At 32.8% G+C, this 13,369-nt stretch overlaps 1 protein-coding gene across 2 annotated transcripts in view; it reads right to left on the reverse strand.

Annotated features, from left to right (window-relative positions):
* Positions 1-13,369, reverse strand: part of LOC148941547 (eukaryotic translation initiation factor 5B-like) — a 96,640-nt gene that overhangs the window by 17,479 nt on the left and 65,792 nt on the right. For both annotated transcript variants that reach the window (XM_089103846.1, XM_089103847.1), the window contains 2 exons: positions 12,081-12,228; positions 6,763-8,459 (listed from right to left, as the gene is read on the reverse strand). In XM_089103846.1, the coding sequence (XP_088959972.1) occupies positions 6,763-8,459; positions 12,081-12,228 (1,845 nt within the window). The remainder of the gene's footprint in view (positions 1-6,762; positions 8,460-12,080; positions 12,229-13,369) is intronic.

The following is a 13,369-nucleotide window of genomic DNA, read 5'->3' on the forward strand; positions in this document are numbered from 1 at the left end:
TTATTGTCTTTAGTAAGCCCATAGATCTCGGTGGGCAAACATTATTTTCTGGTAATTCTCTAGATCAGGTTAATTTAATGAGATATCTAGGTTTTTACCTAGACTGCAATATGTCATGGAAACGTCACTGTGATATTGTGGCATCAAAAGTTGCAAGAGGCCTTTGAATTATATGTCGACTGATGCACTTCGTACCAGATCGGGTGATGCTGATTCTTATCATGCGATTATTAGCCCCTATATATCGTACGGCTGTGTGTTATGGGCTAGCAATTATTTTGGTAGCTTTAGGCGCGTATAGGTATTACATAATAAGGCAATCCGTTTGATAGGGGGTAAGTTAAAGAAACTAATAGTACAGTAGCTTGTTTTAGGAAATTAAAGGTGATGGATGTGGGACAAGTACGACTACCAGGCTGCGGTTTTTACTTACCAGCGTTTACATGAAGTGTGTCCATCGGTGTTCTTATATTTTTTTTACATAATATAATTGACTATGACTGTAAAATTAGATATACTATGTGACTATGACAATGACCATACTGTGAATATGACTATATAATATATATATATATATATATATATATATATATATATATATATATATATATATATATATATTTATAGTCACAGTATGGTCATAGTCATAGTCACATAGTATATCTAATTTTAGTCATAGTCAATTATATTATGTAAGATTATTTATAAATATATATATATATATATATATATATTTATATATATATATATATATATATATATATATATATATATATATATATATATATATATATATATATATATATATATATATATATATATATATATATATATATATATATTTATAGTCACAGTATGGTTATAGTCATAGTCACATAGTATATCTAATTTTACAGTCATAGTCAATTATATTATGTAAGATTATTTATATATATATATATATATATATATATATATATATATATATATATATATATATATATATATTTTTATAGTCACAGTATGGTCATAGTCATAGTCACATAGTATATCTAATTTTACAGTCATAGTCAATTATATTATGTAAGATTATATATATATATATATATATATATATATATATATATATATTATTTATATATATATATATATATATTTATTGTCACAGTATGGTCATAGTCATAGTCACATAGTATATCTAATTTTACAGTCATAGTCAATTATATTATGTAAGATTATTTATATATATATATATATATATATATATATATATATATATATATATATATATATATATATATATATCTTACATAATATAATTGACTATGACTGTAAAATTAGATATACTATGTGACTATGATATGACCATACTGTGACTATAAATATATATATATATATATAAATAATATATATATATATATATATATATATATATATATATATATATATATATATATATATATATATAGTCACAGTATGGTCATAGTCATAGTCACATAGTATATCTAATTTTACAGTCATAGTCAATTATATTATGTAAGATTATTTCCTGCTTTTAAAAGTAATAATTACGGAGCATCAAAACGTTAGTCAACGAAATGTGAATAGAATGTATTTAATCAAATCTCAGATTCTTTCAATATTTTGAAAAAAAAGAATTGATTCTTGAACGGAGACAGGGTTGTCTGAAAACACCAGAAAGTGCAGTAAAAAACACAAGCACTTTTTAGTTTTTGAAGAAAGCATGTGTGTCTGTATTGCTAGAGCCCAAAAGAAAATCACATCAACACGATTTTGTTCGTTTTCAGCCTGCCTTAAATACAGTATACTTACCTTTCCAAGTATGTTCAAACATGGGAGAGCGTGTAAGAAAGTAAAACCTTGTCGCAAGTAATCCTGTCAGCTTAAAATCAACCAGCATGCTTAACACCATCTCCACCAGGAGTGTTTATGGAGTATTTGTGTTGTAGGAGTATTTATGGGGGGGGGGGGCATTACTATGTTACCTCTCAGAGATGCCAATTCACTAAAATATAGGGGGGGAGGAGGTCAAATTTGTCGTTTTTAATATGAGAGTATCCCTAAAAAAAGGTACTTTTCAAAATATATAAGTCACGCCCCCCCCCCCCAATTGACACCACTGCTACACCTACTCCTGGCTTGGTTACTTTTCATCAATAATGGATTTCTGCTAACAATAATACAATTTTTCATTTTGTAACTTCTGGTTACAATGGAAAAATGTTATTGTTATTATTTCCGTCTGAAAACCATAGAAAAACTAGTTTTAAGTATTGAAGCCCATACAAACCACAAACAAAAAGTATATATTACAGATATCCAATTGGCCTATCCTGTAATACAAATAATCACATCTTACTTCAACCCAATCTTTGTTTAGATATAACAAGGCTTTTGAGGTTGAAATAAACCCCAGAGTCTAGGGGCAAGGGTTGTAAGTTATACCCAGGACGTATTTAAGGTTTTTATGGAAGGGATGGTTGTAAAAACTTTAAAGGAGGCTCATTTGCTTATAAATTAGAATTTCTACTTCCCTTTTAAGAGTCAAAGTGATGGAGGGCAGCTAGCCCCCTCCCCCCGACCACCCCTCTTCATCAAACGAATCTGATTAAAACTATGAGAGAATACTTTTGCTCAAAATAGTCCAAAGAACTAAAACAATGACTCAAGGGTTGACACAACACCCCTGTGCCCTTAGGATAGGGTCGTAGGTCATGGCTTCGGGTCGTATAAAGTTTTTATGGAATGGGTGGTCGCATTAACTTCAGATGGTGCTCTTTTGATTTGAAATTGAAAGTTATAGTATCCTTTTTAAGAAATCAAAAGTGATTCGAGAGCAACCAGCCCCCCCCCCTCCCACGCTCATCATTCCCCCAAAGACATCCAATCAAAATTTGGAGATAACAATTTTGTGAGGAATACACCCCCCCCCCCTACAGCTTTCAGGGAAAGGGTTGTAAGTTATGCTCTGGGGGCATATAAGGTCCTTATAGAAAGGGTGGTCGTATATGCTTCGAAGGGGACTCATTGGATTGGCAATCACAAGTTCTAGTGCCCTTTTTAAGAGTAAAAGTGGTCAGATCGCAGCTACCCCCACCCCCCCACGCACACACACATACAAACACGTCGTGTTTTCCCGAGAAGTATCCAATAGATATTTTCAGAGAGACCTTTTATCCAAAATAGTCGAAATATCATATAACAAGGCTTTTGAGGTTGATACAAACCACCAGAACCTGAGGGCGAGGGTTGTAAGTTATGCCCCCTGGAACATTTAAGGTTCTTATGGAGTGGATGGTTGTGTAAACTTTAGAGGTGGCTCATTTGGTTGAAATTGGAAGTTCTCGTTCCCTTTTAAGAGTCCATAGTGATGAAGGTCAAGTAGCCCACCACCCCCACCTAACTACCCCTCTTTTCACCAACTGTATCTGATTGAAATTGTGGGATGGCAATTTTGTTTAAAACAGTCCAAAAACATATAACAATGCCTCCTGGGTTGGCACAACCCCCAGAGCCCTGGGGAAAGGCCTTTAAGTTATACCCTGGGGGTATATAAGGCTTATATGGAATGGGTGGTTGTATTAAACTCAGATGGGTCTAATTTGATTTTAAATTGGAAGTTATAGTGTCCTTTTTAAGAGTCAAAGTGCTTTGAGAGACCCTCCCCCCTACGCCCATCATTTTTCATGATAGAATCTAAAAAAATTTTGAGACATCAATTTTTTTAGCATTTTTGAAATGTTCAGTAATTATGCGTAGCAATAGTTGTAGTAGCATTAGTAGCAGTATGCAAATACCAACTTTTTTTAACATCCTCTTCAACACACGATGAAATCTTTAACTTGATACCATCAACCGGTCCTGAAGCATTGCTGATACGTCCTCTTGACAACCTATATGGGCATAGATATTTCGATTTATTTCAATACAGTTACAATATTGCCCAAAATTTTCGCCTTAATACTCTTAGGTTTATTAGTAGTAGTAGTAGCACCAATAGTTATAGTAGTAGCAGTAGTAGTAGAAGCAGTAATAATAATAGCAGCAGTTGTAGTAGTTGTAGGAGTAGAAGCAGTCGTATTATGATGCAAATTTTGTCTTTTGGTTAGTTCAACATCCCCCGCAACAAGTGTTGTAAGTTTTAATTTCACACATGAAATTATTCCTAAGATATTGCTGATATGCTCTTTTGACAATCTGCATATGGATGGTAGGTTGTCATCCGTACAATGGAAATATTCTCTTAAAATTTCACCTTCATACCTTCATAGGCTGTGGATTTGAACTAACCAGAAGACAGTGTGTGTATACATTTAATGCTGTTTTTAGGGTTACTGTAACTAGTGACACTAATGGCATTAAGTTGAAACTTTTAGGGAACGCTTAGGGGGAGTTTCAATTAACCGAAAAACTATATGCATGCAGGTATCAAAAGGGCATATAAGGACATAGGCAGCGATGCTCTATCATAGTTTGCAATGTCACTGATATTTTCAAGGAGCTAATTTGATTGAAAAGTAGAAGTTCTAGTACCCTTCTAAGAGTCAAAAGTGATTAGAGGGCAATCAGCCGTCTTCTTTAGCTCATAATTTTCCAGACACGTCCAATAAAAATTTCAATACAGCCATTTCGTTCAGCATAGCTGAGCAATCTAGTAACTATATCTCTAGGGTTATTGGGTTGATCAACCCCTCACAGTTATGTAAATTGCCCATTATGCTTGAAAACTAAATGCTGCTTTATAACTAAATCAAAACACACTGTGTGTATGCTGGTTGCCAATAAGACATCTCAGCAATATACCAAGAACGACTGAGGGTATTAAGTTCAAACTTTAGGGGCTACTTCTATTTCTACTTCTACTCCTAAAATTTTACTAAATCACAAGAGCGTAGTCTACCCAGGCTGTGAAAGAGCATGGATATAATTTTTTGGATAAGGTATGAAGTTTTATCTATCAGGTCAACTAGAGGATGTATATGACCAAATTAAACACTACTATTTGCGTAATGATTTTCAAAAGGGTTTATGTTGTTTTAAATTGCTGAAAAAGTTTTTCCAGCATACAAATAGCAAGCCAAACTATAATTTTCTTATAGTTAAGCAAGCCAAAATAAATTCAAACTAATGTTTTCTTTTTCCCTGAAAAAGACTGTGTCAATATAAAACAAACAGAAATTAATTAAAAAAAACTTTCTCCACAAAATAGGTTTTTCAAAAAAAAGTAAAGAACTCCCTTAAACCAAAAATGAACAAAATAGAATCAAATAATCTACCAAGCATACAACTACCACAAATCAGCATCGATAAATAAATGAAACCCAAAACGAACAGGAAATTACAATAAATAACCGAGTCAAACTCAAAACGAGCAGAAATTTAACATGAGTAGGGTTAAAAACTTATGCTTTCTAACAGCCAGAATATAATTTGCACTTTACTGATAAAAAATTGAAATAAATGTGCATTGTCAGTTTAATATACATATGCTGCTATTTATTCCTTAAAAGCTTAATGATTTTTTATTTCTTAGAGAAATGTTTTCGCTTATAAAAGTGAAAACAAAAGAATTTTTTCAGTAAAGTGCAAATTATATTATGGCTTTTAGAAAGCATAAGGGTTTTGAACCATACTCAAGCTAATTTCTGCTCGTTTTGAGTTCGACTCAGTTTGGTTTCATTTATTTATCGATGCTGATTTGTGGTAGTTGTATGCTTGGTAGATTATTTGATTCTATTTTGTTCATTTTTGCTTTAATGGAGTTCTTTACTTTTTTTTTGAAAAACTTATTTTGTGAAAAGTTTTTTTTTTAATTAATAGTCTCTTAAAAAGGGCACTAGAATTTTTGATTTTCTGTTCAAATGAGCCCTCTCCCGATTTTATAGGACTGTTGTTCGGCACGATCACCCCTGTCCCCTCCTCCCAAAGAAAAATTAAACGAGCATCCATGATCTTTCGTCTGGCAAAAACAATTCAAAATTCCAAAAAATTCTTAGATAGGATCTTGAAACATCTGCAGTAGTATTCCTGATATGTTGAATCTGATGGTGTCATTTTCATCAAGACTGCTTGAATTTTTTTAGGTGTTTCCCTCTTCTTCTAAAATCAGGCATACCAATCAGGCTAATCAGGCAAATCAGGCTACCAATTTCTCAGGTTGGTAGCTTTTGATGGGTAGCATTAAAGTTAATGGATTTTATATATTTGGAATCAACATGAAAAACCAATTCTTTTTATGTTATCAATATCTTTTCCTACAACTTCCGTTACTATTGGGCCAAGTAGCTCCTTACTTACAGTTCGTAACCAAGAACTGTTTGATTCATAATAATAAGAAAGAAAAAAATGTCATAAAAGAATGTTTACTCTAAATCAAAGCCCGTGTAGATTTATATAAAAAAGAAGACTAGAGAAATGCAATGTTAAGAAAAGAAAAAAAGACAAAAAAAGACATGCCCTAAATCAAAGCTTGTGCGGATTTATACAAAAAAAAGATAACGAAAAAAATGTTTACACTATTTTACGCTACACAGAAGAGTATCTAAGAAAGAAAAGAATAAAATTGTTTATCCTAGCTCAAGTTCTTATTAGCTTTGGTATTAAAGCAAAAACTGGGTGGAACATGTCTTATACTGGTTTTCAATGTATCTTCTTATTTTATTTTTTTTTTTTTTTTAATTGCACAAAAATAGGAGAAAAATCTTTACACTACCTCGAAGTTCTTTTAATGGCCCTGGCAAAGAAAAAAACAAACATATTTACCCTAACTCGCAGTTCCCTCATTGGTTTCGGCAGGAGTAGGGCTCTAATCTGAGTTACAATAGGTCCTTCTAAGCCAGCTAGAACCATTTCGTCTCCAACTTTAAGTGAACCATTAATCAAAATCACATCAATAGTTGTACCATGTCCAGTAATAGCTTTTACTTCTAATACTGTAGCTTCAAGTTCCTCAGAAAACATTAATTTTTTCGGCTGGATTTTTTGATTATAGTCCACGACTGCTGCTATCAAGTTGGCAATTCCGTCGCCAGTAATTGCACTTGTTGGTACAACAGAAGAATATTCCTTTGGATCTGGATTCTCATAAAAAAGCTTTGTATTTAAACCTTGCTCTGATAACTGCAATAAAGCACTGCTTGACCGCTGCTTAAATTCAAGTATTGTATTGGGTTTCTGCGATTTTAGCGCATCTCGAATGTCTTTTTTGGGATTTGACTGCCATTCAAATAATCTATCCACTTTATTCAAGGCAACTATGAATGGAGTACCTCTGTCTTGCAAGAGTTTTATAGATTCAATAGTTTGAGGCTCAACTCCATGCATAATGTCAACTACTAAAATTGCCAAGTCACACAATGACGAGCCTCTAGACCTCAGATTACTAAAAGATTCATGTCCGGGTGTGTCTATAATCAGGAGTCCTGGGATTTTTATTTTAAGAGGCTCAAAAGCTTTCACAGTCTTCGTTTGCTCGCGAAGTGCGTCAAGGGGCACATTAGTTGCTCCGATCTGTTGGGTGATGCCACCTGCCTCTGCATCTTGAACGTTAGTACGACGCAATTTATCTAAAATCTTTGTTTTGCCAGTATCTACATGGCCAAGAACACATATAACCGGTGCACGAAGATGGTCTACACTTCTTTTCTTCTGGTTTTCTTCTCTCCGTTTTTGGAGTCTCAGTTTAATCTTTTCTTTAGAATCTTCATCTTCATCGGATTCTTCCGATTCACTGTCAGAAGAGAGCTCCTTTTGGGGAACTTTTTTGGAAGGAACTTTTAGAGGTGCTTCTTTGATATATCTGTCGTCTTTGATTTCTTTAACTATTTGTTGTAACAGTTTTTCCTCTTCAGAAGGTCTTTCAACCTCTTTAACTAATTCTTTACTAGGTTCAGAGAAACTTGATTCCTCTTCACTCTCTCCATCCAGAAGCTCCCAGCTGTCTGCTATTTGTTCCGTTAGTACTGGCTCAGTAGTAGAGCCATTGACTTTTGCTTCTTCAGTCACCCCTTCTCCTTTAGCTTCAGCAACATCCTGAGCCTCACTGGGGGTTGCCTCTTTAACTTCAACTTTTCCTTTCTTAGGCCTGACTCTTGTTCCTGGTCGAGCTTTCTTTTCAGTTACACTTGGAATTTGACTACCACTTTCTTTCCATGCTTCTAAACTTGCTGCCATTCTTTGTCTTTCCTGTTTTTGTTTTGCTGTAAGAATTAAACCTTTGGCTTTACGCTCTTGACGCTTCTCTTTTTCTCGTTGCTTTTTTTGCTCTTCCTTTATTCTCCTTTGTTCTTCTTCTTCTTCTCTCTTTTTTTCCAGTTCTTCTTCTATTCGTATTCTTTCTTCTTCTTCTTTCCTTAATCGCTCTTCTTCTTCTTTTTGTTTCCTTAGCGCTTCTTGCAGTGCAGCAACAGCTTTGTTAATCGGTTTTTTCTTTTCTTCTTTAACATCTTTCCTTTTCTCTCCTGAAAAATAATCCAGCATACTAAGATGTTTTTATAAACACTGATCAAATAATATCTGTTTTGTGATCAGATAGTTAAATATAACAAAAATATGAAATATAATATAGATGCATAATTCGAGCTTTTTTTCTTTGTCTCAGTCGAAAGTATTTTTTTCCAGTGAGTGACTAGTTCAGTTTAGAACGTCTACTATTAAAATTTTTCAAATCTTTTTATACTACTCATTTTTCAACTATTATTTTTTCGGCCAGATCTTAATGATTACCTCCCTATATATGACTAAAATCTAAGTAACACAAGCTTTTAGGCAATTTTTCACCTTTTAGGGGGTTTTCAGAAACATGTCCATATCTAATGCGATAGTGAACAACAGCTTTGCATGTTATTTTTTTCTGATATAAAATTCAGGGGATGAGACAAAATGGATTCATTTGCTTAATTCAGGAGAATAATTAGTTCTGCAATTTGTGAAACATAATCATTTACAATTACAAAAAATTCCATTTCCATTTGCAAAAAATTACGCGAGAAAAACGGGTCTAATTTATAATAAAGCAGTGACAAAGAATAAAAACAAACAAATCATTATTTTTTTTATTAATGATTTTTTTCAACCGAATTTTTCTTTATTAATAAATGTGTTGTTTGTTTTTTCTTCTTTGGGACTGCTTTATTTAAAATAAAAAGACGTTTTTCTGGCTTATTTTTACAAATAGTTTGTCACTATTATTGAGAAAGACAATCCAAATCCTAATTCAAACGCTTCAATTTTGTACACGTTTTTAAATTATTTTTATTTTATTGTATTTCCCATGAGATATTGTTCAATTTGAGCAGTCTCTTGTTCAATAGCGCAGCTAAGCTTAAGCTATTATTTTTGCTTTTTAATTTCTATTCAAAGAAGTTTGAAAGCAATAAAATTCCGAACAAAGTTTGTTTAGCATTTGCATTGTTTTTTTTTTAATTTATAATAGATACCATCAAATTTTAAAAAGAAATAATTTAGTTAAGAATGGCTGAAAATGCCAAGAACATCAAATTAGAATTTTTTTTCCCTCTAGGACCGTCTAAAGTCTATTCGAACCTTTTCTAAGAGTTTTCTTTTGGTTGTTTCATAATTACTAAGTCATTTTCGTCAGTGTTGCCACACTAATTTGTAAAAACAAATAAGTATAGCTAATTAGTTAAATTTGATCACACTTTTCGTTTGTCAAAATTCAAACGTTAACGGCCTGTTGATTCCCAAAAACGACTAAGGCTTCAAAGGAAAGCCACACCTTCTTAAGCTATTTGGTGCCATATGCTTTTAGCTTATTTTTTGTTAATTTTTCACCCATACTTCTATTATTAATTGGCACCCAGTTACCAAGAACTGCATATGGAAGTCTTTTTCACTAAAAATTCAATTCAAATTCAAACACTCAGATTTGATTTTCACTGTCCTTGGTAATTTAAGGTCCCTTCCCGTCGAATACGAATAAAATTTCGATCGAATATCTCACACACGAAGTTAAAAAATTTCAAAAATTATCAAACTAAAATTTGTAATTTTATCAACACAGAAATAAAACTAAAATTCCCAGGAGATTTCAAATTAAGGATGATTTTAGACGGAATACTTTTGATAAGAACTTGGATCCTCATGATTCTCCGATTAAATCAGAACTGTGAAATAACGATGAAATACAATCAAAAACAAAATTAAAAAGAAGTTAATCTTCTAATCTCAGAATACAAATATTTAGCTATTGTTTTGTATAAATATAAGTTACCGAAAAAGGAAGAAAAATTAAGAGAGAAAAATATGTAGACAAAAAGAAGCAGAAGAAATGCATGAAACAACACACAAGAAAATAATATAAACAAAATACTATACATCTGCTAACCACAAAAAAAAAGAAGAAAAAAAGCACCCGCGTTTGACATCCACGAAAGTGACATTATCAGAGAGATGCTTTTATGGGCTTTGAGTTAATCTAAATTACTGCTTGTGTTATCGGGTGCTTCCCAGAACTTTTAACCGTTAATTATTCGTTATTATTTTCGTTCCAAGACTAAGATAACACAAACAAATGGGCAATTGGTATTAAAATAAGTGCAGAAAAGACCATGAGTCCTTTCTGCATTTTAGGGACTTTTATAGGCACTTTAGGGACTAAACTTGGCGTTATGTTCCATTTCAGGCTCTGTGCCCAAGAATTTATGCTCGTTTCCTTATAGGGTATATAGGGTTGGTAAAAATTTGAAAATAAAACAATCGCAATTATTTGGATATAAATGTCCGTAAAAAACAGGTTAAACTTCACCGTGCAGAGCGGTGACTGGGAAAGAATGGCCACTTTTTCAATTTCTGACTTTTAGATCAGAGGCTCTTACTTGAAGGAGATACATTTTTGGCCACCATTCTTCTGTTTTACCGGTGATAAAGGGAGTCGTTTGAACTCCCTTTTAGTGTGGGTAGGGGGAGTGAATTAATGTGGATGGGTTCTCAGAAAAGGCAACAAAAATTATTTTCCTTTTCCTTTACTTTTTGCTGATTCAATTTTAAAATTCCGCTCCCTGTCTACAGGTAAAACACTCCACGTGACTGGCCTAAGTTGCTGCTCTTGTAACTCTTATAACACGGATCCAAAGTGAGGGGATTTTAATTCAAGAACTTTGTGTTATCAAATTACTTGCTTATAGAAGCTGAACCTTTTGTTTTTTATTATTAATTCGAGCTTCATGTGAACATTTTTAATGCGGGACAAAATTTTGTACTTTCTTAGCATCTATATTTTGGGACATGCTCAAAAATGGAAAATCTACAGAGAAAAATTCTTAAAATTATGCAAAAGCTAATAAGACACAAGTTTATTTTGCTAAGCAAATTGAGACGTAACTGAAATGAGAAACGTCCATTTCACTAAGAAAAATACTAATTCTGTGCTTTATGATGAAAAATTTCAAAACTAAATTTCATCATCAATCATCAAAATAATGCATCAACTTATATGAGAAAAGTTTATGTACAAAGCAAATTCAAACGCAATTGAAATGAGATAAGTTATTTCTACTAAACTAACTTGTAATTATGTGACTTGTGATCAAAAATGCAACACTAATCTTTAAAAAATTAACACTATACCCTATATATATATATATATATATATATATATATATATATATATATATATATATATATATATATATATATATATATATATATATATATATATATATATATATATATATATATATATATATATTTCTTTTTGACAATCCAACAATTCAAAAGCAGAATTTGAATAGCAGCCAAGAAAAAAAAAAACTTAAATGCTTAGTTTTCAACAAGACTTTAATTTTATTATGTTCTATGAAAATGTTCTTTGATTTAAAAGTAAAGTAAAATCCATCGGAAAGATATTTTCTTTCAATTAACCACAAAAACACGATATATTTGCCACCTAGTTTCCATAGAGATATTTTAGAAAAACAAAAATGTTTGTTTCTAAAGATATGTTCAGAGCTTGCACAGACAGACAACGCATACATCTAAAAACATTTGTTCTGTCCAGTGCAAAAACTAGCTAAAATCCTACACCTGAGGAACGGAATAAGGTGCTAATTTGCAAATAATACCTTCTCCGTCTTTAATTTCATCTACTGCTGGCTCGCCCTTCTTCTTCTTCTTTTTCTTCTTTTTGGCTGCTGTGGTATCTTCACCAGCTGAAGCCACCTCCTCCATAGTAGGAGGCTCAACAGTTTCCTCGGGTTCATTTTGTGCCTCCTAGTAAACAAAATATGATTGTTTGGAATATATTCAAGGTTTTTTATGCAGGCGAAAATAGTTGGAATATATTTCACGAAAGAAAGAATGATAGGTTGCCAAAAACTGTCTTTTTCGGCAATCCAACAACCACCAAACAAAAGTAAGACGTTACCTTTTTACGTTAAAACGGTAGACCTTCAGACGCAACGGTAGACGCAAGATGTTTTAAGAAAGAAGAATGATATGTTGCCAAATGTATTTTTTGGCAATCTAACAGATACCAAACAAAAGCAAGAGCATACCATTTGACGTTTAAACGATAGACATTTAGATGCAACGGTAGAAGCATCACGCTTCACGAAAGAAGAATAATAGGCTACCAAAGACCGTGCTGTCTTTGGCAATTCAGTAGCCGCCAAACAAAGCAAGATGTTATCGTTTTAAATCAAACGATGGACGTTTAGACGCAACAGTAGACGCATGATGTTTTACGATAGAAGAATGATAGGTTGCCAAAAACCGCCTTTTTTGGCAACCCAACAGCAGCCAAACAAGAGCAAGACGTTACCGAATGAGGCAGAGGTACAAAGAAAAGGTAAGGAAATTAAGAACAGGTAGAAATAAATAAAAAAGCAGTGGAAGAATAAGAAAATAGAAGTAGAGGTAAAGAAAGTAAGAAATTTATAGGAGAGAGCAAACAATGGAGCTCTGAACAGAGTAGAATGTGTCTAGTGCTCCAATGATTTATGAAAAGTAGTACTAATCAAGGCATGTCTGGTGCACCTCTCTTAGAAATAAATAAAGAAGCAGTGGAAGAATAATAAAATAGAAGTAGAGGTAAAGAAAGTAAGAAATTTATAGGAGAGAGCAAACAATGGAGCTCTGAACAGAGTAGAATGTGTCTAGTGCTCCAATGATTTATGAAAAGTAGTACTAATCAAGGCATGTCTGTTGCACCTCTCTTAGAAATAAATAAAGAAGCAGTGGAAGAATAAGAAAATAGAAGTAGAGGTAAAGAAAGTAAGAAATTTATAGGAGAGAGCAAACAATGGAGCTCTGAACAGAGTAGAATGTGTCTAGTGCTCCAATGATTTATGAAAAGTAGTACTAATCAAGGCATGTCTGATGCACCTCTCTGAGTAACACTTCTCTCCCATGC

Source organism: Artemia sp. Qi Xiang Cuo, chromosome 18, assembly GCF_049724085.1.
Source record: "Artemia sp. Qi Xiang Cuo chromosome 18, ASM4972408v1, whole genome shotgun sequence".
Taxonomy (NCBI): domain Eukaryota; kingdom Metazoa; phylum Arthropoda; class Branchiopoda; order Anostraca; family Artemiidae; genus Artemia; species Artemia sp. Qi Xiang Cuo.